Source organism: Ahaetulla prasina, chromosome 2 (genome assembly GCF_028640845.1).
Source record: "Ahaetulla prasina isolate Xishuangbanna chromosome 2, ASM2864084v1, whole genome shotgun sequence".
NCBI lineage: Eukaryota > Metazoa > Chordata > Lepidosauria > Squamata > Colubridae > Ahaetulla > Ahaetulla prasina.
This window is the reverse complement of record NC_080540.1, coordinates 91,770,677-91,795,314: the sequence shown is the minus strand read 5'-3', so window position 1 is coordinate 91,795,314 and position 24,638 is coordinate 91,770,677. Positions and strand designations below refer to the sequence as shown.

The window sequence follows — 24,638 nt, the reverse complement described above, 5'->3', positions numbered from 1 at the left end:
ACTACTATTGTTATTAATAATATATACTGTATTAATTATATAATTAATATAGTATATATAATATATAGTTTTGAAAAGAAATTGTAAAGCATATAACAAACATCCCAAGATAAGAAGGTAGCAAAATATTCTTTGCCAATTGGTAAAAGAATGTCATATTGTCAATAAAATTTCATACTGACATTTTCAATCATCCCTTCCAATCATCCCTTCCTGGCTCTACAGTGATACTACATGATGTTGTTTTATGTTTCCAACCTCAGAGGTTCCAACATATAAACTATTAAATATTATAAGTTTATTGCTTCAGAGTTTATTTTCATGGTTAGTGGTATAGAATTGTTTGAAATAAATGCTTTGCAATGGCTTGCAAATGGCAATTTGTTAGTTTTGGCTATGGAATAAATTGCTTAATATGCTGTCACATTTGGCAGTTTCATTGAAAGCACAGTTTGATAATTTAAATCCATGTCAAATGGATTTAAATTTCTGCTGATGATAGGAATGAAAAGTAAGCCACATATTTATCAATCATGTGCGGATAATATCAATTATCATTCATAGCTTTTTCTTATCTATACTCAGTTTAGTTTGAGCAGAAGTCAAAGAAGCAAATGTGCAAATCTGTAAGATCTTAGAATTAAAATTTAATATTATCTACAAAGCACTCTTAGGTAATAAATTTAAGAAGCAGCAGGCTTGTTCTCATACCACACCCTAGCATTCTTTGTGAATTTTTTATGCTGCTTCAGAAAAAGTAAGCCAGCAAAGTATGCCTGAAAAGTCTCTCTCTCTCTCTTTCTCCCCCCCTCCCTCCTTCCCCCTCCCCCCCTCACCCACACTCACAATTTAAATTGAAGGAAACTATTTGGATTGATTTATGTTTGCTATTTATATATTGCAGCAATAATATGAATATGTCAAGAGTTTTTTTTCTAGTTTGCCTAATGCGAGAGATTTTTACCCATTCTGCTACAACCCTTTATCTTTATTTATTAAGACAGTTGTGAAATAGAAACAAAATAGGACAAACTGCTTTTTAAAGAAATTCCCATTTTCAGAATGTTTTCACAGTTTAAGCTGTAAACGACTAGCCTTGTGGTGCGACCGAAACAATCTGGAACTGAACACACTCAAAACCGTAGAAATGGTGGTAGACTTTAGGAGAAACCCTTCCATATTTCCACCTCTCACAATACTAGACAACACACTATCAACAGTAGAAACCTTCAAATTTCTAAGTTCTATCAAATCGCAAGATCTAAAATGGACAGCTAACATCAAAAACATCATCAAAAAAGGACAACAAAGACTATTCTTTCTGCGCCAACTCAGAAAGCTCTAACTGCTCAAGGAGCTACTGATCCAGTTCTACAGAGAAATTATTAAGTCTGTCATTTGCACCTCTATAACTGTCTGGTTCGGTTCTGCAACCCAACAAGAAAGACACAGACTTCAGAGGATAATTAGAACTGCAGAAAAAATAATTGCTACCAACCTGCGTTCCACTGAGGACCTGTATACTGCACGAATCAAGAAGAGGGCCATGAAAATATTTACAGATCCCTCATATTCTGGACATAAACTGTTTCAACTCCTACCCTCAAAACGACGCCAGAACAACTAGACACAAGAACAGTTTTTTTCCCGAAGGCCATCACTCTGCCTGGGAATAAATAATTCCCTCAACACTGTCAAACTATTTACTAAATCTGCACTACTATTAATCTTCTCATCGTTCCCATCGCCAATCTCTTTCCACTTATGACTGTATGACTGTAACTTTGTTGCTGGTAATCCTTGTGATTTATATTGATATTGATTGTTCCTGATTGCTTATTTGTACCCTATGATTATTATTAAGTGTTGTATCATTAAGTGTTAAATTGTACCCTATGACCATCATTTGTGTTGTAAATGTTGTACCTTGATGGAGGTATCTTTTCTTTTATGTACACTGAGAGCATATGCACCAAGACAAATTCCTTGTGTGTCCAATCACACTTGGCCAATAAATTTTATTCTATTCTAAAGAATTCAGAAGTAGTGCTAAGGGTTGACAGCACAGTTGGAAGAAAGGGCAAAGAAAGATAAAAAAACCCACAAATACAAAAAGTATAGAATCACAAAATTTATTTTTCTTCCTAGTTTTCCCCCACGAATAGAGATACTACTTTTTTTCAGACCAACTAACTGTTGATTCATTGGTTGCAACTGGAATTGACCAACCAGCTTGTCGCCTGAGTCTGATGTCATGGGCTGGGAGATAATGACTGGGCCAAAGTCACCCAGGCAGCTTCCTTGCCTAAGGCAGGACTAGAACTCAACAATCTCCTGATTTTTAGCCTGGTGCCTTAACCAGTAGACCAAGTCGACTCCCTGAATCACAAAATGTAAGTAGCATTGCAAATTAGAAAAATGAATCAATACATTACCTTGGGGTTTTGATAACCTTCAATATGCATTTGAATTTTGGAACAATTTTTTTCTTACCGAAATGAAGGAACAACCTATCACAAATTATCTATAGGGCAGAAATTCTTCTTAATCTGTAATTCATAAATCCCCAGTCAAATATTAAGGCCTGGTAGTGTCAGCTCCTATTTTTTGCAATCCCAGGCAGTCAGTGGTAATAGGTTTAGCAAGCCCCTGATGAGGCAGAGGATATGTCTGGGAGTCTGTGTTCTGTTTGATGCATCACAGCAGGCCTATGTTAAGAATGACATTAAAACTAGCAGGATTAAGGAAATGAAACGGAGCAATTTAATATTGGTGTTAACTCTGAAACAGAATACATTAATTAACAAAAGAAATAGAGCTACATAGGCAGCACTAGAAATAACTGATATCATTTATTTTGCCAATGATTTTGACTACTCTGGATCAGATCTTTTGTCATTTGAGTGAAAATTGTCTTTCATTCTGGGCTTTCTGAAATGTTTCTTTGCTGTGGTGCCACGTAGTGCTAAAGGATTTGAGAGCAGCCCCTACCTTGAATTCTTTTAGCACTTATGTAATATATATGAGTATTTCATTTTCTGTCTAAACTGAATACTCTCAGCCATATAGCCTTGGTAAGAAGACTTATTGTTATTGATTTATAAAGGTATATTTAAAAACATTTTCAGTTACATAGGTCGTGTTCTTTCATAGAAACAGATTCTTCTGTTAGAATTCATGAGATCAGCTTCAAAATGGCCACTAAATCAGTAGGTACTTTGAAATACAAGTGTGTGATGTGAAAGACATAATACAATATATATTTTCTTTCTGTGTAGACATGGAAAGAGCAGCCTGAATCTGTTTTTCTTAGAAGGTGTCCCAGACATCTAAGAAAATACCTTACAGTTTTCCATTTGTTAAAAACATAAAATAATGATTTGGAGACACTTATTAATTATAAGCCTTAGCAAAAAAATATATGTTTAGTTTGGTTTATAAAATGCAAAGCTCAGAGCTCTTCATCCTCTTGACTCTCCATGGCTGGTTTTACTGTTGGAATCTTGGTCTCTGAAAGTTTCTTACAAACAATTTGCAGAAATATCTATTACCATGTACTGGTACATAGACTGTTAGTAGGAATACATTTATGAAACTAAATAAGATTGTTTGCTGTTGTTAAATTTCTATTTTGCCTCAAACCCACATTTTGACAAAGAATAAGGGAAAGCAAAATGAAAACATTTGAAAAGTGAACTAATGAAAACAATAGCATTAAATAGCACAAACTAATGTAAAATACTGTATACACAGTGATATCTAAGGGGTGTGGGTGGGGGTGTTTGCATGTGCCTTACAAGATTTTTAACATTGTTGTCGAGCTTATCTTCATTACTTTATTTCTTAGGTCTTTTTAAAGCCTAAAATTTTAAAAGACCAAGAACCTTTATTTTTCATTGTACACTAGAAATTGTTATATTATGAATTTGATGTGTGATGACTCCCTTTTTTGCCACTTTCAGGAACAAGGGAACTGATGGTCAATGGGCTGGGAAGAAACAGATAAATTTGGAATATATTGTACTGGAAAATATGTCAAGTTATTAAATTAGTAGGTCTGATGGTATTTTTCAATGTAACTTTTGTAGCTGATTATATGGAACATTAGTTGTTATCTGTACATTGTCCTGACTGATGATTGATTTCCTGACTGAAAAGAATAGTGATCATTGCATGATCATTGCGTAGTGACCATGAAAACAACATGGAATGACCCTGTCACATGCCACATGCTTTTGAAATACTTCTCACAAGGTTTGTTTTTCTATAAACAGTTTGGACTCAACACTATGCAATTTTTTTCCCAGGAATGCCCAAAGAAAAGTACGAACCACCTGATCCACGAAGGATGTACACAATTATGTCCTCAGAAGAAGCAGCCAATGGGAAAAAATCACACTGGGCAGAGTTGGAAATAAGCGGTAAGAGAAAAAAATTGTGGGTGGGTCCAGGGCAAAAAAATGATTTTGGATTAATTATTGACAAGTCTGACCTCTTCATTATAACTTCAGTTATAGTAAACATTCTATTAAAATTTAATCTAGTTTGAAATGAATGTAATATACTGATATTAATTTCAAACTTTGAACTAGATTCTTCACTTGGATTAAAACCGGATACTGTACTTTGTTAAAGAATACAGGTGATCCTGAGTTTACGACCATTAGTTACGGTGGCCCTGAATGTAAGGACTTACAATTGATCCTCAAAGTTATGGCCATTGCAGTGTCCCCAAGGTCATGTGAAGGCACTTGTCAGCCTTCCCATATTTATGACTACCAGTTCTCTTCAGCTTCCCCATCCGCCTCTTTTCCCCCTAACTAGACCCTTTTGACACCCTGCACTCTATGGTCTCTGATTCCCTAACTGACATTTTTCTTTTTCATTCCCCCCCCCCGCCCCCAATGCTGACTAAGCCTGTCTGACCAATCCCTTTGTAAGGCAGCTGCTGGCTGCGTGAAACTTTCTTCCCTAGATTACGTACTGTGGTTTCCTTGCAAAACCTGGGGAAGATGTCCTGTGGCCAGCAGCTGCTTTGCAAAGGACCAGTCTGGACACATCTTGTCAGCATTGGGAAGAAGGGGTCTATAGATCAGGTGGCGTGGTGCAGCACAGGGTGGCAGGAGCCTCAGAGTGGAGGGAGGCAATGGTGTCTGGGATTGGGCTGCAGCTTTATGCTGTGTTACAGCTCAGAGTCTTCTTGCAACCCCAGGGCCATAGAGTGCCAAGAAGCCCCTTCCACTACACTGCTGGACTTGGCTTTGCACTGTGCTGCAGCTCAGGAGCTTCTTGCAGCCCAAGAGCTGTGGTAGGTCAAAAAGTCCCTGTGTGCTGCCTGTTGCACTACAGCTTTGCACCACTGGGGCTTCCCAGAGTGTAATGGGATTGTGCTGGGCCAGACTGGAGCAGTGAAGCTTCCAGGGGTGGCACATCTTCACACTACCCTGGGGCTCAGGGGTTTCCACACTGTATCCTTTCCCTAGCCTCTCTCACTTGCATAGGTGTGCATACCCTCGCATGCTTTTTTGCTGGTCTCCTTGGGCTCACACTATACTGCACCACCTCCCAGGTCATGCATGCCCTGCACATTCTTCCCGCCTTACCTGGGAGTCCCTTTGCTTCCTGCTTAATGACCCACGTGTCCAGAGCTGCAACGGCAATTGGGACTTCTGAAATTGTCACATAAGCAATGTAGTCATATCATGTCACACATTATGAGCTCATCACTTAATGGGAATTCTGGTTCCAATTATTCCAAGTCAAGAACTATGATACCAAACATTATGTATAAATCATAATGTTTATGATACCAAACATTATGTATAAATCTTATTGGGGCTTACATATGGTATTACTATAAAAAAAACTAGAGATCTGATCCAGTCTTGCTTTATTCCCTTTCACAGGAGGAACAAAATAGATATTAATGAATACCCCCATTGTAGTCTTCTGTTACTTATATGCTAAAGCAAGAATAAAAATAACTTGTATTGAATGAAAGTGGAAAATTGGAGGTGGATAAGAGAGAAGTGTGTGCTGTCGAAATGGTTTTCTACTGACAGTCTTTGACATTGCTTCTAGAAAATTCTGAATCATAAGTGCTTTTGTTCAGTGTCTTAGCTAGAGGACAAAGAGCAGAAAAAGGCGTCCCATCTTTGATACTTTATGTTGACCTTCCCTAATATACATCAGTGACAGCCCTGTTCAATCAGATAAATAGGTTATCTAGCAATAACCCATCTGTCTCTCTACAGGATATTAAGCTTACAGTACTCCAAGGCTTATATTTCTGAACATAGATTTTCCATTTTCTTTTATACATCTTTTATCCAAGAATTTAATTCCTTTAAAAAAACACAACCAAGTTAGTGAAGAATGCTTTTTTTTTTTTGCAGAGGGGGGTTGGGTTTCTTCTGATCTTACTGAAAGTCTCTATAGCCTAATTTTTTTTCACCTTTGCAGAAATGCTTTTTGTATACTGTGTTTTTATACAAAGCTTGTACCATTCCAGATATTTTTTAAACACAATTCCTAGCATCCATCCTCCCTAGCCTTCATAGGAATAATGGAGGTTACTGATGAGTAACTTCTGGAATGCCACAGGTTATTTCCTATGCCACTGTTTTGCTTCAATTTATTCTAAAATGTTTAAAAAAATTTTTTTTTTTAAAAAAGGTTCTTAAATGAATTGTGTTTCTCTCTCTGTTTATTTCTTTGGATTCTTTGTTTTCATGTAATCTCTGGATTTGGCTCTTAATATTTGCTGGATTCTTTTTATTCACAAAATTAGAAAAGTGTGTCAAGGAAACTTCTCTTTGCAGAAATCATGTTGGATGTTCTTGAGCTTGGTTTTTTGCATATGTTTAATATTTCTACTTAATATAAAAATTGTTCTCACTAGTTTTCTGGATTAAAATATTAAATAATCTGTAATTCTTACATTCATAGTACTTCTATCTTCTGGTAAGAAGAGTAGTCTTAATATTTTTTTTTAGAATCACAATAATTTTGCATTTATATTTTTCAAGAATTTTTAAGAATGTACTGAATGTTTTGATTTTCAGTTTAGATATTAAAACTTCCTCCTTAAAGATTTAACATTTAATATTTTATTATCTCATTTGCATTCTATTTATTCTTCTTTATTCATCCTTTCCGTATAAACCGCCTGCTTTTTGAGGCAGGTTGGCATTAAATTCAGTAATTTATTTGCAGACCCTTTTCAAATATAAGTGGCTCTCGACTTATGACCACAGTTGAGACCAAAATTTCCATTGCTAAGCAAGACAGTTGTTAAGTGAGTTTTGCCCCATTTTAAGAGCTTACTTGCCACAGTTGTTAAGTGAATCACTGCAGTTGTTAAGCTAGTTACACAGTTGTTAAGTGAATCTAGCTTCCCCAGTGACTTTGTTTGTCAGAAAACGACAACTACTGATTACATGACCCCAGAGCACTGGAATCATCATAAATACATACCAGTTCCCAAGCATCTGAATTTTGATCATGTGACCATGGGGATGCTGCAACTGTCATAAGTGTGAAAAATGGTCATAGATCACTTTTTTCAGTGCCATTTGTAATTTCAAAAGGTCACTAAATGAATGGTTGCAAGTCGAGGTATACCTGTAGAAGGGCTCATTTTGCCAGGGGAAAATAGCATTTAGCAGAACTCTCTGCTTGAGGAAGGCAGAGTGATAATTTTTGCTAATTATAGATAGTCCTCGACTTAAGACCACAATTGAACCCAGGAATTTATGTTGCTAAGTGAGAAATTTGTTTAATGAGTTTTGCCCCATTTTACAACTTTTCTTGCCATGTTTGTTAAGTGAATCACTGCAGTTGTTAAATTAGTTACATGGTTGTTAAGTGAATCACTGCAGTTGTTAAATTAGTTACACAGTTGTTAAGTGAATCTGGCTTCCCCCATTGACTTTGCTTGTCAGAAAGTCACAAGAGATGATCACATGACCCCCGTGATCTACAACTCTCATAACTATGAACCAGTTAGCAAGCATCTGATTATAAATCACGTGGGGATACTGCAAGGATCATAAGTGTGAAAAATGGTCATAAGTCCCTTTTTTCAGAGCTGTTGTAACTTCAAACCGTCATTAAATGACGTAAGTTGAGAACTACCTGTATCTGATTTTGCTGATTACATCTCTATTTATTTATTATTTATTTATTTTATTTATTATTTATTTTATTTGATTTTTATACCGCCCTTCTCCCGAAGGACTCAGGGCGGTGTACAGGCATAATAAAACCGACAATACAATATACAAATTTAAAATACGATTTAAAAAACTTATTTTAAATTAGCCCAATAATTAAAATTTACCATACTAAGAAAACCCCGTTTAAAATTAATGAATTTAAACATTAAAATCCCAATTTAAGCCAGCCCTGCGCGGATAAAAAGATGAGTCTTGAGTTCGCGACGAAATGTCCGAAGGTCGGGTATTTGGCGTAAACCCGGGGGAAGTTCGTTCCAGAGTGTGGGAGGCCCCACAGAGAAGGCCCTTCCCCTGGGGGCCGCCAGCCGACATTGTTTGGCGGACGGCACCCTGAGAAGTCCCTCTCTATGGGAGCGTACGGGTCGGTGGGAGGCGTGTGGTAACAGCAGGCGGTCCCGTAAGTACCCAGGTCCTAAGCCATGGAGCGATTTAAAGGTCATAACCAACACCTTAAAGTGCACCCGGAAGGCCACAGGCAGCCAGTGCAGTCTGCGCAGGAGCGGTGTTACATGGGAGCTACGCGTAGCTCCCTCTATAACCCGCGCAGCTGCATTCTGGACTAACTGAAGCCTCCGAGCGCACTTCAATGGAGCCCCATGTAGAGAGCATTACAGTAATCCAAGCGAGAGGTAACGAGCGCATGAGTGACTGTGCATAAGGCATCCCGATCAAGGAAGGCGCAACTGCGAACCAGGCGAACCTGGTGGAAGGCCCTCCTGGAGACGGCCGTCAAATGGTCTTCAAGCGACAGCCGATCATCCAGGAGGACACCCAAGTTCGCACCCTGTCCTTTGGGGCCAATAACTCGCCTCCAACAGCCAGCCGCGGCTGCAGCTGACTGAATCGGGTGCCGGCATCCACAGCCACTCCGTCTTGGAGGATTAAGCTTGAGCCTGTTTCTCCCCATCCAGACCCGTACAGCTTCCAAACACCGGGACAGCACTTGACAACTTCATTGGGGTGGTCTGGGGTGGAAAAGTACAGCTGAGTGTCGTCAGCGTACTGCTGGTATCTCACCCCAAAACCACTGATGATCTCACCCAACGGCTTCATGTAGATGTTGAACAGCAGGGCGAGAGAATCGACCCCTGTGGGACCCCACAAGTGAGGCCCCTCGCGGTCGACCTCTGCCCCCCTGTCAACACCGTCTGCGGCCGGTCAGAGAGATAGGAGGAGAACCACCGATATACGGTGCCTCCCACTCCCAATCCCCCCACCCCGCGCAGCAGGATACCATGATCGATGGTATCGAACGCCGCTGAGAGGTCTAATAGGACCAGGGCAGAGGAATATCCCCTGTCCCTGGCCCTCCAGAGATCATCCACCAATGCGACCAAAGCTGTCTCCGTGCTGTATCCGGGTCGGAAGCCGGACTGGAACGGGTCTAGATAGACATCTTCATCCAGGTGTTGGGGCAGCTGTCGCGCCACGGCACTCTCTACAACCTTCGCAACAAAGCGAAGGTTGGAGACTGGACGATAATTACCCAAAATAGCTGGGTCCAAAGAGGGCTTCTTAAGGAGGGGTCTCACCACCGCCTCTTTCAAGGCGGCAGGGAAAACCCCATCCAACAAAGAAGCGTTGATAATCCTCTGGAGCCAGCCTCGTGTCACCGCCTGAGTGGCCAGTACCAGCCAGGAAGGACACGGGTCCAGTAAACATGTCGTGCCGTGAAGCCTCCCCAACAGCCTGTCCACGTCCTCGGGAGCCACAGGGTCAAACTCATCCCAAATGTGCTCAACAAGACGTGCCTCCTCTCCTCGCTTGGATCATCCCAAATTCGGTCCAGACCGTCCCTCAGCTGAGCGATTTTATCGTATAGATAACCACTAAACTCCTCGGCTCGTCCCTGCAAGGGTCATCCCGCACCTCCTGATGTAGGAGAGAGCGGGTCACCAAACAGGGCGGCCGGGCGGTTATCTGCCGACGCAATGAGGGTGGGCGTGGGCGCCTCGCTTCCTCATTGCCACTAGGTAGGTCCTAGAATAGGTCCTAACTAGTGTCCGATCAACCGGGCGACTGGACCTCCAGGTGCTCTCTAGGCGTCTTCTCCGGCGTTTCATCTCCCTCAGCCCCTCGGAGAACCAAGGGCCGGACGAGATCTCGCCGGGTCAGAGGCCGCAAAGGCGCGACACGGTCCAGGGCCCGGCCGTGGCCGCTCCGAGGCCACGACCAGTTCCTCAGTCGTGCCGTGGGCCAGATCCTCAGGGAATGGCCCAAGCTCCGTCTGGAACCTCTCAGGGTCCATCAGGCGCCTGGGACGGAACCACCGTATAGGTTCCGTCTCCCTGCGGTGGTGAATGGCGGTTCGGAAGTCTAGGCGAAGGAGAAAATGATCCGACCATGACATTGGTTCTGTTACTAAATCGTCTAATACCAGATCATTTAACCACTGTCCAGAGATATAAATCAGATCCAGCATGCCTCCCCATGTGCGTGGGGCCATCATTTACTCGAAACAGGCCCAAGCCCGTCAGGGAAGCCTGGACCTCCCGAGCTGCCGTCGATGCCAAGCCAACTGATGGCAAGTTGAAATCCCCCATGACTATAAGTCTGGGGGTCTCAACCGCCACAGCAGCCAGTACCTCCAACAGCTCGGGCAGGGCTGTGGTCACGCAGCAAGGAGCCAGGTACGCGATCAACAAGCCCAACTGATTCCTATGGCCCCACCTCACATAGAGGATTCACAGCCGGCAATCTGAGGAACAGTGGCCTCCTCGGCTCTAGATCTTCCTTAATAACAACCGCCACCCCCACCCCTACCTTGGGCCTCGGCTGATGAAATGCTCGGAAACCTGGAGGCACAACTCAACAAGGCACCCCTCCGGGCCCAACCAGGTCTCCGTAATGCCCATAAGGTCCGCGGACTCCCCCTGAATAAGATCACAGATCAGGGGAGCTTTATTAACCACGGACCGGGCATTACATAACATCAGCCGAAGATCCAAGCTCTGAGGATCATGGCCTCCTGAGGAACGGGTAGGAACTGAGGGGCCGGAGCCCGTGATCGCCTCCAGACATCGACCCCGTGCCCCCAGGTCCCGATCCGCCCCCCCCCCTCCGCCATATCTGCCTCTCCCACTAACCACACAGATGGAACCACAATTGTCACCTGGAACATCACCCTCCCCCGGAACCTTCGGACCTAATAACACTCCGCCGCAAACATGCGCAGTGACTGGCCCCACCCTCGACGGGCTACCCCCAGCTCCCGCCCTTTCCCTCCCCCCCTTAAAATTTCCCTTAAAATCCCCCAATAAAAAACGACTAAAAGAGTTCATTAAAAATCCCCTAAGCCTCCTAGATTTGCATGCCATCTCTCGGGGTTCCAAAACCCGTCCTCAAGATGTGCCCTCGATAATGTGGAGGCCAGACCTGCGAGAGGGAGTCTCGCAGGGCAAGAAGGTCCGCGTTGAAAATCTTCGCATAGGTAAATAAAAATACAAATACAAAACGGTCAGCAGTCCATCCAGGCCGGTGAAAATGTCAAGGTGTTATTGTAGCGGTTATTATAGCAAGGTTAGGCTCCCTGGCTGGCGAGATGAACCGTGGACTTCCAGGGCTCCATGGGGCCGTTATTCTGTCCCCAAACCCAAACGGTCTCACTTGCCCCAGGTACAGATGACTAGCCATTCTCCGTCAAGTCAATCAATTGGTGTTAAAGTCAATATAGGCCTTGATGTCAGGGGCTCCATACCCAGTTGCTCCGACACTCCAGGCCAGATTGAACAATCCTAGGCCGAGCTGCCGAGGGTCTAAAAGAGGGCCAGCCACACCTCCGAGTCCTCCTCCGAGGGGCGAAACCCTCCAGATGGCTACATCTGACCCTCCGCCACTACCACTCAGCGATCGATCTTCTCGTCTCTCCTCCTCCCTGGCATTGATGGAATTGATGGAAAGACCGTTCTCAGGCATTGTTCGAAAACCCTCAGTCCTCGGGAGTGGGGGGCCACCTGCCGCCGCTGCCATCGCCGCCGATACCCGGAAGCCAAGCGCGGTCGCCGTGGCCATCACCCCAGCCAGAGGCCCAGCAGGCCCCGACAGAAGTCCAAGGGTAAGCCGAGGAAAACGCCAGGCTCCAAGGGAGAAAAGTCCGGCCAAGTCCCATCCAGCACTGTTGGAAAAAAAAAACCCTAGCCCCTGGGGGGGGCCGCCGCCGCCGCCACCGCCGCCAGACCCAAAGGCCCGCAGCGCCCGCCATGGCCACGGCCACCACCCCAAGGAAGGTGGGGAGACGCCGAGGGAGCTGCCGGGCCGCCGAGGGGGCCACTGAGCCACCGCAAGGCCGCCGGACCGCAGAGCCGCAGAGCCGCCATTGGGCCGTCACTGGGCCGCCGATCTTCCCGCAGGCCCAGGCAGACCGTAGCCAACACCGGGGTTGAACCGCCATAGAGCCGGGGCAGAGCCGGGGCAGAGCCGCTGAGTCAGGGCAGGGCAGGGCAGGGCAGGGCAGGGCAGAGGCAGGGCAGGGCAGGGCAGGACAAAGCCGCCACCGAGAAACGTCCAAAGAACCACCAGGGGAGCCGCCAAGCCGCCGGGCCTACCGCCAAACAGCCACCGCCCCGGGGAGACGCTGAGGAAAACCGCCGAGCCCGCCGCCGCGCCTATCAGCTGTTCCGAGGCTCGCGGCTCGGCGAGCTCGGCGGGCCTCAGCCCAACGCCTCCTCTGATGTTCCGCCGGAAGGGTCTGGGACCGGAGGGCTAAAAAAGACCCCCTCTCGGTCCCAGACCCCCTGGAAAAGCCGCGGACCGCACCGCGAAGATCGTCACCGCGCCATCTTGACGCATGCGCAAGTTAATGCTGACCCTTTTCTCAGCCAGTAACAGGAGATATAGTAATGGTATTGCTCACGCCGTTTTCCATTAGGAGGGTCATCTCTAGCCAATATCTCCAGCTGGCAGTTGCTGCTGCTGCCTTCCATCCATGGAGTATTGGGTTTATATGTTCTTTTTGTACCGTTTCTTTGGGACTCATTAGTTTATCTAAGTAATTGTAATTTAACTCTTTACACTCATTTCTAATGTTTTCCTTACTTACCTCTAGTGTGATGAACCAAAGTACTGTTATACCATTATCTCTTGACTACAGTGTCATCTTAAACCAAGTGTTTCCAGTTCTTTTTTCGATATTTCAGAGAAATCAATTTGAAAAGCTCAGTGACCTTTTTGATGTTAGCTACTGGTTGTTATCCAGTGACTCTGAAATTCTGATATGGAATACAGACATGACCATGTCAAAGTATAGGCACATACTTGTTATTAGCAAAATATTCAGTATACATTCCTTTGGGGATTGGAGTAAATATTATTTTAATCTATCCATGTGGGGTGCTGTGCCAGTGAATATGTGATATACTCATTTGTAATACAGGTAGTCTTCGACTTACAACCACAATTGAGCCAAACAGTTCTGTTACTAAGTGAGACAGTGCAACTTCCAAAGGGCAACTCTCGGTGTTCTCAATTTACAACAGTTTGTTTTGTGACCTAAGTTACAATGGCACTGCAAAAAGAGAGCATCCCCACTCTCATGTGTTCAAAATTCAGATGCTTAGCAACTGACTCATATTTATGACAGTGGCAGTGTCCTGGGGTCATGTGATCTCTTTTTGTCATCTTCTGACCAACAAAGTCAATGGAGAAGTCAGATTTATTTAACAACTGTGTTACTAACTTAACAATCGCAGTGATTCAGCTAACAACTTTGACAGCCAAGGTTGTAAAATGGAGCAAACCTCATCTAACAAAAGTCTCACTTGGCAACAGAAATGTTGGGCTCAATTGCTGGTTGCAAATCGAAGACTATCTGTATTTAAACAACAAACATTCTTTATAGGGAGTCCTCAACTACAACCACAATAAATGTTAAATGAGACATTTGTTAAGTAGTTTTGCCCTGTTTTACGACCTTTCTTGCCATAGTTGTTAAGTGAATCGCTGCAGTTGATGTTAATAACCTGGCTGAAACCATTGCCAAGCATCTCAATTTTGATCACATGTTCCTGGGGATGCTACTAAGCTCATAACAATGAAAAATGATCGCAAGTCCCTTTTTTCAGTGCCATTGTAACTTTGAACAGTCACTAAATGAACTGTTGTAAGTTGAGGACTACCTCTGTACTTTTTTTTTTACTTTTTTATTATCTTTTGGAGCTGTATTACCCAAGTTTGACATGCCTGCTTTAAATTTTATGCTCAGATTTGCTTTCCTTTGTAATGTTGCTTTGAAGAACCATTTGATTGCTCCAGGCATTGCTGAACTACGATTCTCAGCAGCCTCAACTAGCATGGCCAGCGGTAAAGGAAGCTAGAACTTAGTAACATCTAGAGGCCGCTTTGCCTCAACATATTAGAAGTGGAAGTGATCTAAAATAGCCGTATCCTTTTTGTTTTTTAGGGAAAGTCAGAAGCCTGAGTTCATCCTTATGGTCACTGACCCACTTGACAGCTTTGCATCTCAGTGACAATTCCTTATCCCGTATTCCTTCAGATATTGCCAAGCTTCATAACCTGATTTATTTGGATCTGTCATCTAATAAGATTCGTAGTTTACCAGCTGAGCTCGGAAACATGGTGTCACTCAGGTAACACGATCGTTTAAACCATTGTGAACTCATTTCAGTGATCTGTGTCCTTTGGCATTGTGATTTGGCAGAAAGCTTCCAGTTCAGTTGCTGTGAAAATACACACAGAATCAAAGCTAAAGCATTTGTATTTATTTATTTTTTGAGATTTCAGTTTCCCTGTGTTTACAAATCCGTGTTAAACTTAATGGATCTGATTCCTTATTAGTTGCAGACTGAAACGTGCTATGTGTATTTCATTAATAAGATGAATAGTAAATTTTGTAGCTATTAGAAACAGTAACATTTGAGAGGCGGGAGGTAATAGGAGATAAATACTCTCCATATCAACCCAGGGGTGAAATGCTACCGGATCGGAGGGGATTGCGCGATCCGGTAGCGATGGCAGCTGCTGGTTCGGAGGACCGGTAGCAAAAATCCCTGGCCCCGCCCCCCCGCCTCTGCTGAGCCACACCATCTGCAGAGGTTTGTTTTTTTTACTTTTAAAAGCCGGTTTTGCTTCAGTAAAAGTAAAAGTAGAGATTTTAAGGCACTTACCTGATTACTGAAGAACACATGGCTCTCTTTCCAGCCCGAAAGCTCCAGTTTCAGTTTCAGCCCAGACAGAATCAATCTATTCTGCTAATCTATTTCCTCGGTGATCAACTGGCTGGCTTTGCTGAGGAACTCTGGGATTTGAAGTCCACAATAAAATAAAATAAAATATTTGTGCAGCTTTCTGAGATTTGGTGTGTTTCTGTAGTGTTTCACTCTAACTACACAAACACACAAAATCTCAGAAAGCTGTATGTGGCATATTGTGTGTGTGTGTGTGTGTGTTAGTTGTGTGTGTGTAAAGTGTGAAAGTTGGTTTTTGAGCTTTTTGTGGCTATGTGAAGTGTGAAGTGCAGCTGCTTTTACATTGTGTGTGAGTCAGTTGTGTTGTGTTGTGTTGTGTGTGTGTAAAGTGTGAAAGTTGGTTTTTATTTTATTTATTTTATTTGATTTTTATACCGCCCTTCTCCCGAAGGACTCAGGGCGGTGTACAGGCAAAAGTAAAAAAAACAGACAATACAATATACAATTTAAAATGCAAGTTAAAAAACTTATTATAATTAGCCTAAAAACTTTAAAATATATAAAAAACTAAAACCCCATTTAAAATTAGTAATAAGAAATTTAAAATCGATAAAACTTAAGCCAGCCCCGCGCGAATGAAAAGATGTGTCTTCAGTTCGCGGCGAAAGGTCCGAAGGTCAGGTATTTGGCGTAAACCCGGGGGAAGCTCGTTCCAGAGTGTGGGAGCCCCCACAGAGAAGAACCTTCCCCTGGGGGCCGCCAGCCGACATTGCTTGGCGGACGGCACCCTGAGAAGTCCCTCTCTGTGAGAGCGTACGGGTCGGTGGGAGGCATGCGGTAACAGCAGGCGGTCCCGTAAGTACCCAGGCCCTAAGCCATTTTTGACCTTTTTGTGGCTATGTGAAGTGTGAAGTGCAGCTGCTTTTACATTGTGTGTGAGTCAGTTGTGTGTGTGTAAAGTATGAAAGTTGGTTTTTGGTACCTCTTATTGTTTTTTATACTTTGTTTATTATTTTTATTATTTATTGTTATTGGCCACGCCCACCAAGCCATCTGACCACCAAGCCACGCCCACCAATTAAGCCACACCCACAGAACCAGTAGGGAAAATTTTTAGATTTCACCCCTGTATCAACCTCTTCTCCCACTCTATCCACCTCTTTTGGGCACTTTGGATTATGCATTGCTTCAATGTTTTCTTGTGAAAACCTCTTCAAATTATCTGTACTTTCCCAGTTATCTTTAGTTATCTTTATTGATGCACATATAGTTCTATCCACTATCTTTCCACATAATACCTAGTTTTGTTTTTTCCTGTTTTATCTTTGGAGCTGTGTTGTAGGCTGCACTATGAGCAGTGCAGTAGTAAATAGCCCTACTTGATTTCAGTTAGTTCTATAATAAAACTCTGAATGCAACGTTCCATCAATACTGAGGATATATATTTTAAATCACTTACAATTTTATTGTTGCTTGGAATGAATTTATTTGGAATTACCTGTGATAAAAATGAGTCCAGTCTTTCCCTTTTTCAAACAATACTAGATAATTCTGTGATCCACTGGGCTGATCCTTTGAGAGAAAGTAGGGCAATGTGACCAGAATGACATTAAATTTTAGGCTGACCAGTTTTTTTTTACCCCAGTGCTGGACGATCCCATGATCATCTAAAAAGAGTACATATCGTAAATACAAAAATAATCACATTGAAAACAAATTTTAATAATAAGTCCCAAAGTTCTTAGCAAAACAGGTAAACAGAATGGCCACATGTGGGCAGAACAGTGGGGATGAGAGTGATGTCCAACTTCCTGCTGGCTTCCCCATTGACTTTGCATGTGAGAAGCTGACAGCGAGCATTTTGAAAACAAAATTGTATGACCACAGAAACCCTGCAATGATCACAGTTTTGCAAAGAAAATTGATCTGAACATTGCAGACATTTGAATTCCACAGGAGTAATGGGTCTTAGATTTTTAGAGCATTCTTTAATTTAAAGGATTTTAGGTACCTTGATTCAAAAATTGTTGTGCTATTCTGCACCTTTTCGGTTAACTTGGTTACAAACAGATAAATGAAACAAGACTTTTAGTAGTATATAAATGGATACAAATGGTGCTGTTCCTTCAAGAAGAGCAATGGGTAAAAGTCTGGACTTAAAATATTCTGGTTTTGTATAAAGATCTGATTACTGCTTTTGAAGAAAGACATATTTATGAATTTTATATAGTTTTGAATAAGCACTTTTGAGTTATAATATGTGTTCATTGGATTAGTACTAGGAGATCTGGGTTCAAAGTCCCACTCAGTCATGAAATCCTCTGAGTGACCTTAAGCTAGTCATTGTCTTTTGGCTACCGTTTAAAAAGTATTTACTGTATTAGCTCCTTAAATCATTTTGATTAGTAATGCTGGCTTAGGAATCATTGCTTCATTGTTTTATTTTCTTAATAATATAATAGGATTATGTTTAGCAGGTTTGTTTTAATTCACTGTGTTTAATATTATTTTATTAATCATTATATTCTGTCCAATATTCCTAATCCTCATGGTTCAAGCTGCTTGTCTTTTTGGTGGGTGCTTTAATATTGTTTCTATTTTTCACTGAAAGGTTTAGTTTAATTAAATATGTTATCTTACTATCTTTTTTCTTTATGTGACTCAGGGAACTCCATTTAAATAACAACCTGTTACGAGTTCTACCATTTGAGCTGGGAAAACTGTTCCAATTACAGACCTTGGGTTTGAAAGGTATGCATTTTCAGTTTTGTACTTTCTTCTCCATTTTTCATTTTGTTTTACTTTCAGCAGCCATCACTTTCTGTCTGATATTAAATAAACAAGATTAGATTTAAGCAGCTTTAAATTATTTTCATAAATATCTTGGTACTGCATTCTATTTCTGTTTTAAAGTTTTCCCTTTTTAAGGCACTAAATCAGTCTTTATTTCTTTGTCATGCCTGGAAAAAAGTAATATTTGAATTTCTTCTCCCCCCACCCTCCCCTTAGTTGAATCCAATCTGGTTTACTGATAATTTTATGAAGTGAGAACCTCAGGTTTTCAGTAATGACTTTGACTTCTGGTATTTTGAACTGAGTTTCCCAGATACTAGCGGTAATAATAAAACACTTAAATCTGTGTTCTTGAGCTTCCATTCTTCCTTTTGTCTAAACATTTCTACAGGAAACCCACTTACACAGGACATTCTGAATCTTTATCAGGAACCAGATGGAACAAGAAGGCTACTGAATTATTTGCTTGATAATCTGGCAGGTACTGCAAAAAGAAGTAAGTAGTGTTTTCTAAATACATATATGTGTATTCTTTATCATAAATACTCTTTTATTATTGAGATGTTTTTATTTTCCTCACTAGTTTCAACAGAACAGCCTCCTCCCAGATCTTGGATTATGCTACAAGAACCAGATAGGGCAAGACCAACAGGTAATGGTGAAGCAATCTTTTTAATAGATTTGCTTGACTAATTTCTTCAACTATGTTCTTCCATTTTAGAGGTGCATGTGCGTATGGTAGCTTGAGGCTAATCATGAAACAAAACTTAAATTATTTTGAGTCTGAAACGGAATAAGAGTAATGGATTAGTATAAACGTTATCTTTTTTCTAGAAAAAAGTTTCTTTAGTTCTTAAGGTAAAGTGGTATTGGGTTGGCTGTTTTGCAATTTTTTCTAATGACGGTTGTGTGGCTGTACAAATTTAAACGCCAAATGGGGTTGATGTATTTTTTAATATGCATTTTACTTAGATTAAAAAAATATATAGTCTCTTCTGATTCAAAAATTGGTGATGTTTAAAAATAACAATTTCACAAAAGCTATGATATAAGGTACCGTGTTTCCCTAAAAATAAGACTGGGTCTTATTTTCTTTTGACCCCTGAAAAAACGGCTACGGCTTTTTTTGGGGAGGGTCTTATTTCTTTCCCCCCATATACCGGTATGAGGTGGGGGGGGGATGAGCGGCCCTTTGCACCAGCTTCCCAAAGGGTTGCAGCAGGCCATCCCACTATCCACAAAACAGCTGCTTCACGCGTGCCACTCAGGCCGCTGTCTTTAGCAAATGTGGTAATCTCCCCCCCACCTGAAGATTGTTCTTTCAAAGAGGAGTTTCTCCATGACGGTGGCTGGAGGCAGCGTTTGCGTCAGGTTGGGTTTTCTCACGCCTGTCCTCTTTTTCTCAGTTTATGCTGCTCCACACAGAGCCAATAAGAGAGCTGCAGTGCCCACCAGGACCCAAAGAGTGCTGGGCTCAGCATAGCTGTAAGCCCAATGCCCGCAGCAATGAATAGGCATGCAGGCCAGCGCTCACCAGCCCAAAGGCGGCAGTGGCGAGGTGGCATAGGCATCACGGCTCCACCCAGAACGCCAGCAGCATGGGGCCTGCCGCAGCCAAGAAGTGTCCCAGCAGCAACTGGGGCAGCAGGCAGGGTGGGAGAGAAGCTCCCTGCTGGCCAAGCACTGAAGCTCCACCACTGCTGCTGCTGGGTGGACAGAGAGATGCGATTCAACCTTGGAGACCTGGTGGCAATGCTCTCTCTCCCACCCGGTGGGCTGGTGCTAGGAGGTTGTGTGATACTGCCCATGCTGAGCTGGTCGAACCACTCTGGTAGACCCGCCAGCGACTGGCTTCGTATTGGCGGTGGAAAACCCCACTCTTGGGAATTGCTGAGATTGGTCCTTCCCAATGCTCTCCATTTGAGGGCTTGGGTCTGCTCCTCTCTGCTTACTCCCATCTGTTGTTCCCATAGCATTGCCCCGGTCAGCAGCTCCCATAGCTTTGCCCCACAGAGAGGGATCCAGTTGAATGGCTTGCCAGGGCGCCGGTTCTTTGGGCCTGGCACCCTGTCGGCATTCTGCTTCGGCAGCCTCCACTGCCTTCAACACAGATTCAGAAGGAGAGTAGATGGTCTCGATGTGACCATTGAACCAGTCCCAGTGGTTCCCTCTGGGTTGCCTTGCTGTCCTCTATCTTCCCTGAATCTTCACGCCACCTGGTGTTGGGTCAGCGCTTGGGGCTCAGGACCCTGGACAGCACCCCAGTGATCGGAGAGCTGGTTGAAGTTTTAAGGGAGATTCAGGTTAAAGTAACACCCCTAATGAAAGAAGATTCCGAGGCTAGAAATTCCTCAAAGTTCCATTTTATTAGAGTTGTCATATTGGCACATCTGGGAAAACTTGAATCTGAAAGCTTCCAGGTTTTCCCCACCCAAAAGAAAGTCCCTTCCCCTGCACCCACATCACATGTCCATCATATGTCCATCACATGGTCCAATCAATGCACCGTGCCAACTGGAGATTTCTCCCAGTCATGCCACTCTAGATGCAGGTCCGAATGTCCTTGACTCTCCGAGAAAGGAACATTATTATGGCTAAATATCTCCACCAATCTATCCTATCCCCCCTCCTAGTTCCCCACAGCACTAAGTATGGCAGCCCTGAAGATCCAAAGAAAAAGATGGCCTGCAGGGGTGACACTGGGCTTTGCTTCTATCGTAAACACGCGCTTCCACAACTGCCTGTCCTTTTCTCAAGCAGCATCAGCCGGGTAGAGGTGGGGGTGGGGAGACAATTCTGACAGGCCGCATGGCTTTCTGCCTCATCAGAGCAGCAGCCTAAGCAATACCCGAGCTCCAGGCCTGGTGGAGCGCAAACTGTGGTCGCCGCCTGCTCCATAGCCACAAGGTGAGCTACGGAATAGAAGGACCCTCGGCTGCAAGCTTGCCTGGCGCCATGAACAGGGCTGGGGCTAGCAAGAGTGTGCTGGAAACATCTCCAGGCACCCAGAGAGACAAAACCTGTGGCCTTTGCTGGATTAGCTGACCCATGGGCTGCGGTTAAGAGGCCCAGCAGCCATGGGGTGACCAGGGAAGGGAAGGGCTGCCTCCTGTGTTGGTCATGCCCACCCACTTCACTAGGACTTATTTTTGGAGTAGGGCGTATATTAGGCCCCCAAAAATCAGGCTAAAGCTTATTTTCACGGTAGGTCATATTTTTGGAGAAACACAGTAGTTTACAAGATTTGGTCAACAGTTACACCAAAACATAGAATATGAATTACATTCCATAATTTAGTATTTATTTATTTTATTTGTTAAATTTATCCCCTGCCTATCTCATTGTGGAACTACTCTGGGCAGCTTACAACAATAAAAACAGAGAAATAAAAACAAGTGTAAACATAACAGTAGCAAAATAAATACAGTAATGTGAGATTTAAAGATGGGCGGGAGAAACAGCAATGTGGGGCGGAGGTGAGGTTTGCTATCTGTTTGATATGTATGGATACTTGTTTTTTAAATATAAATTGGAGTATAATTTAGACAAAATATTTAAAATTATATTTATTAGAATCTTTATTTATTAAAATGAGTGAAACTTTTTTCTCTCCAGCTCTGTTCTCTGTCATGTGTTACAATGTTCTGTGTGATAAATATGCTACTCGGCAGCTATATGGATATTGCCCATCATGGGCACTGAACTGGGAATACAGGAAAAAAGCTATAATGCAGGAAATTTTGAGTTGTAATGCTGACATCATAAGTCTTCAGGTAAGTGTATTTCCTTTTATAATACGATGATCACCTTTTAAAGTTGTTAATATATAAGTTATAATGCATTTTTGTCATCTGTATTATCCCTCACTGCCTTTATCACTAAAATGAGCCCTTAGCTTCTGCTTGTGAACTATTTGAAGGTAATCACAGACAAATGAATAGAGGCAATAGTAAACAAATACAATGACGCTTAAATATTTTCTACCCCACCCCATAGTGGCATTGAAAGTCATTTCCTGATTTATCATTCATCTGTTGTAATTCAGTTGCTTTCCCATCTGTTTTAAGGATGGGCTACATGGTCACAGATGATGTGCCAAACTAACAGATGTATTGAAAAAAATAAAGTTGCAGAGCTTCTCTGCTAGGGATTACATGGGCCTTGAAGCAGAAAACAGGAATTAGGGTCAACCCCGCTGGCTAGTGCACACTTCACCAAGCCAGAGAAATGCTAATTTGTTTTTTGTGTTAAATGTAGCTTGTCATCTCATGAGTTTATATTATATTATAGCTTGTCATCTCATGAGTTTAAAGTGTCCATCAATAGATATAAATTGGATGCTTTCTAAATAGCAATTAAAAGGGCAAAAATTGTCCAGATTCCCAACCCTGCCTTTTGGAGTTTCATTTCTCTTCTGTTCTTCAAATGTGTAGTTATTTCATTGTGACCTAGTTTTTTTTTCTGTTATGGACATATTTTTGAATAGGTAATTAGTATTTTTAATCTTACCTTTTATGTGATGTACTTACCACTAGAATTCTGGCATAAATAATAGCTCTCCTTTATGATACTTCTTTATCTCCTAGCTTATTGAGGAAACTACATATCATAGGTCCCAAGTTTCTTAACAGCTATTCTTTATTGGTCTGGATTTTTCTGATCTTGAAAAATGCTCATTGTCAAAGGGAAATATTTTGCTCCATAAATATAGAAGCTTTTATAGCTGCATATTTTGTATATTCAAGTCCTTGATGCATCAACTAGCAGTGAACAAATAAAAGATTATTGCAGTTGCTAATGTGCTAAACCAAAAAGAATTACTTAGAATTGAGCTCCTGAATTTTAGGGTCTAGCTGCCATTCAACTTGATCTTTTGTAAAATTCAGTGGACTCTAAACTAAATTCTTGATTGGCTGAAGGAACAAAATAATATTTTTGTAATGATAGTTTAGTTAGGGCCTACCATAAGAGTTTACAAATCCTATTGTATTGTTCTTCCTTCTCCGATGTATTTATCTTCTAATTTTATTTTTCTTATTTTTTTTATTGCTGACTGATACATTTACCTTTTTGAAGCTTTAGACTATTCAGTCAGTTACTATTGCAATTAGTTTAATTAGATCTGCACCTGTGTGCTTTAGATAGATAATGTGCTTCATTTCAAGCTCAGTACAAAAGAGGTCCATATAAAAGCAGATTGAATTGGAACCTCCTCTTCATGGCAGAGAGTGTCATCTTTGTATTGTTAAATAAACCCATGAGACATACAGCCAGCATGCAGAGAACAAAGGGAGCTAATCGCTCATTGGCAGTCTTTCTATCAGCACCTAGTTTTAGCACTTAACAAACATTTAGTTCTTTAACAGAGCAGGCCTACTGCCTCTGGAAAGACCAGAAGAAGCCTGGTCAGAAACATCATGTGTTCACTATGAAGCATTGTTTTGTTATTACAAAAATTACTTTGACATTATTGCGCTGCAACTTAGCATTGCACTTAATAATTGTCTTACTAATTGTCTTACTATGTCTTATTTTATTATTATTTATTATTATTTATTGGATTTATAAACCGCCCTTCTCCCGAAGGACTCAGGGCGGTGTACAGCCAGGATAAAAAAGAACAATATACAGTTAAAATACAATTAAAAAACTTATTATACAGTATGGCCGAAATAATTAAGAATTAAGAATCTAAAAACCCCAATTAAAACCAGAGAAAAAATTTAAAATTTAAAATTAAACAATTTAAGAAAGCCCCACACGAACAAACAAATATGTTTTCAGTTCGCGGCGAAAAGTCCGAAGGTCAGGAATTTGATGTAAACCAGGGGGGAGTTCGTTCCAAAGAGTGGGGGCCCCCACAGAGAAGGATCTTCCTCTGGGGGCCGCCAGCCAACATTGTCTGGCGGACGGCACCCTGAGAAGGCCCTCTCTGTGCGAGCGTACGGGTCGGTGGGAGACTACTATGTCTTACTAACGTACTATGGTACGTTGATTCGGAAAGAGAGATTGCACAGTACCATAAAATAAACTGTTCTTTTGCCAGAAAGAAATAATGAAAAGCTCACAACCAAAGAAACAGTCACACATATACAGGGCTCAAGTCAAGAAAAATTAAACTGAGCAGAAGCCTAGCAACACAAAAAGATAAGAAGAGCTGGGAGAGGTGTTGATTTCATGAATTGGGATGTGGATCGAGTTTATAGAGTTAATTCGCAATATGCACGCACGCATGCAGTTCCCAGAGAGGTTCATGTCAAATTTGTGAGAAGAGAGACGAGAGATGAAATTCTTAGAAAACATAGGAGTGGGGCACTGATTTACAGGGGCAGGGAGATAGCCATTCTGAGGCAGATTCCCAGACAGGTACGTGAAAAAAGAAAGAAATATTATTTTTTGTCAAGCAAATTGTACCAGAAGGGAGTGGGCTTCAGATGGATGATGCCAGAGGGATTGATGATTTTCC

The 24,638-nt window shown here is 42.2% G+C and overlaps 1 protein-coding gene across 4 annotated transcripts in view; it reads left to right on the top strand.

Annotated features, from left to right (window-relative positions):
- The window catches only part of CNOT6 (CCR4-NOT transcription complex subunit 6), a 62,142-nt gene that overhangs the window by 15,397 nt on the left and 22,107 nt on the right, over positions 1 to 24,638 (top strand). For 2 of the 4 annotated variants that reach the window (XM_058166530.1, XM_058166531.1), the window contains 6 exons: positions 4,308 to 4,421; positions 14,635 to 14,821; positions 18,045 to 18,130; positions 18,564 to 18,668; positions 18,756 to 18,824; positions 21,788 to 21,945. In XM_058166530.1, coding sequence (XP_058022513.1) covers positions 4,310 to 4,421; positions 14,635 to 14,821; positions 18,045 to 18,130; positions 18,564 to 18,668; positions 18,756 to 18,824; positions 21,788 to 21,945 — 717 coding nt within the window. In that variant the 5' untranslated portion in view covers positions 4,308 to 4,309. Of the gene's footprint in view, positions 1 to 4,307; positions 4,422 to 14,436; positions 14,615 to 14,634; positions 14,822 to 18,044; positions 18,131 to 18,563; positions 18,669 to 18,755; positions 18,825 to 21,787; positions 21,946 to 24,638 lie in introns of those variants that run through there. The other 2 variants (XM_058166533.1, XM_058166534.1) reach the window with 2 other exon arrangements.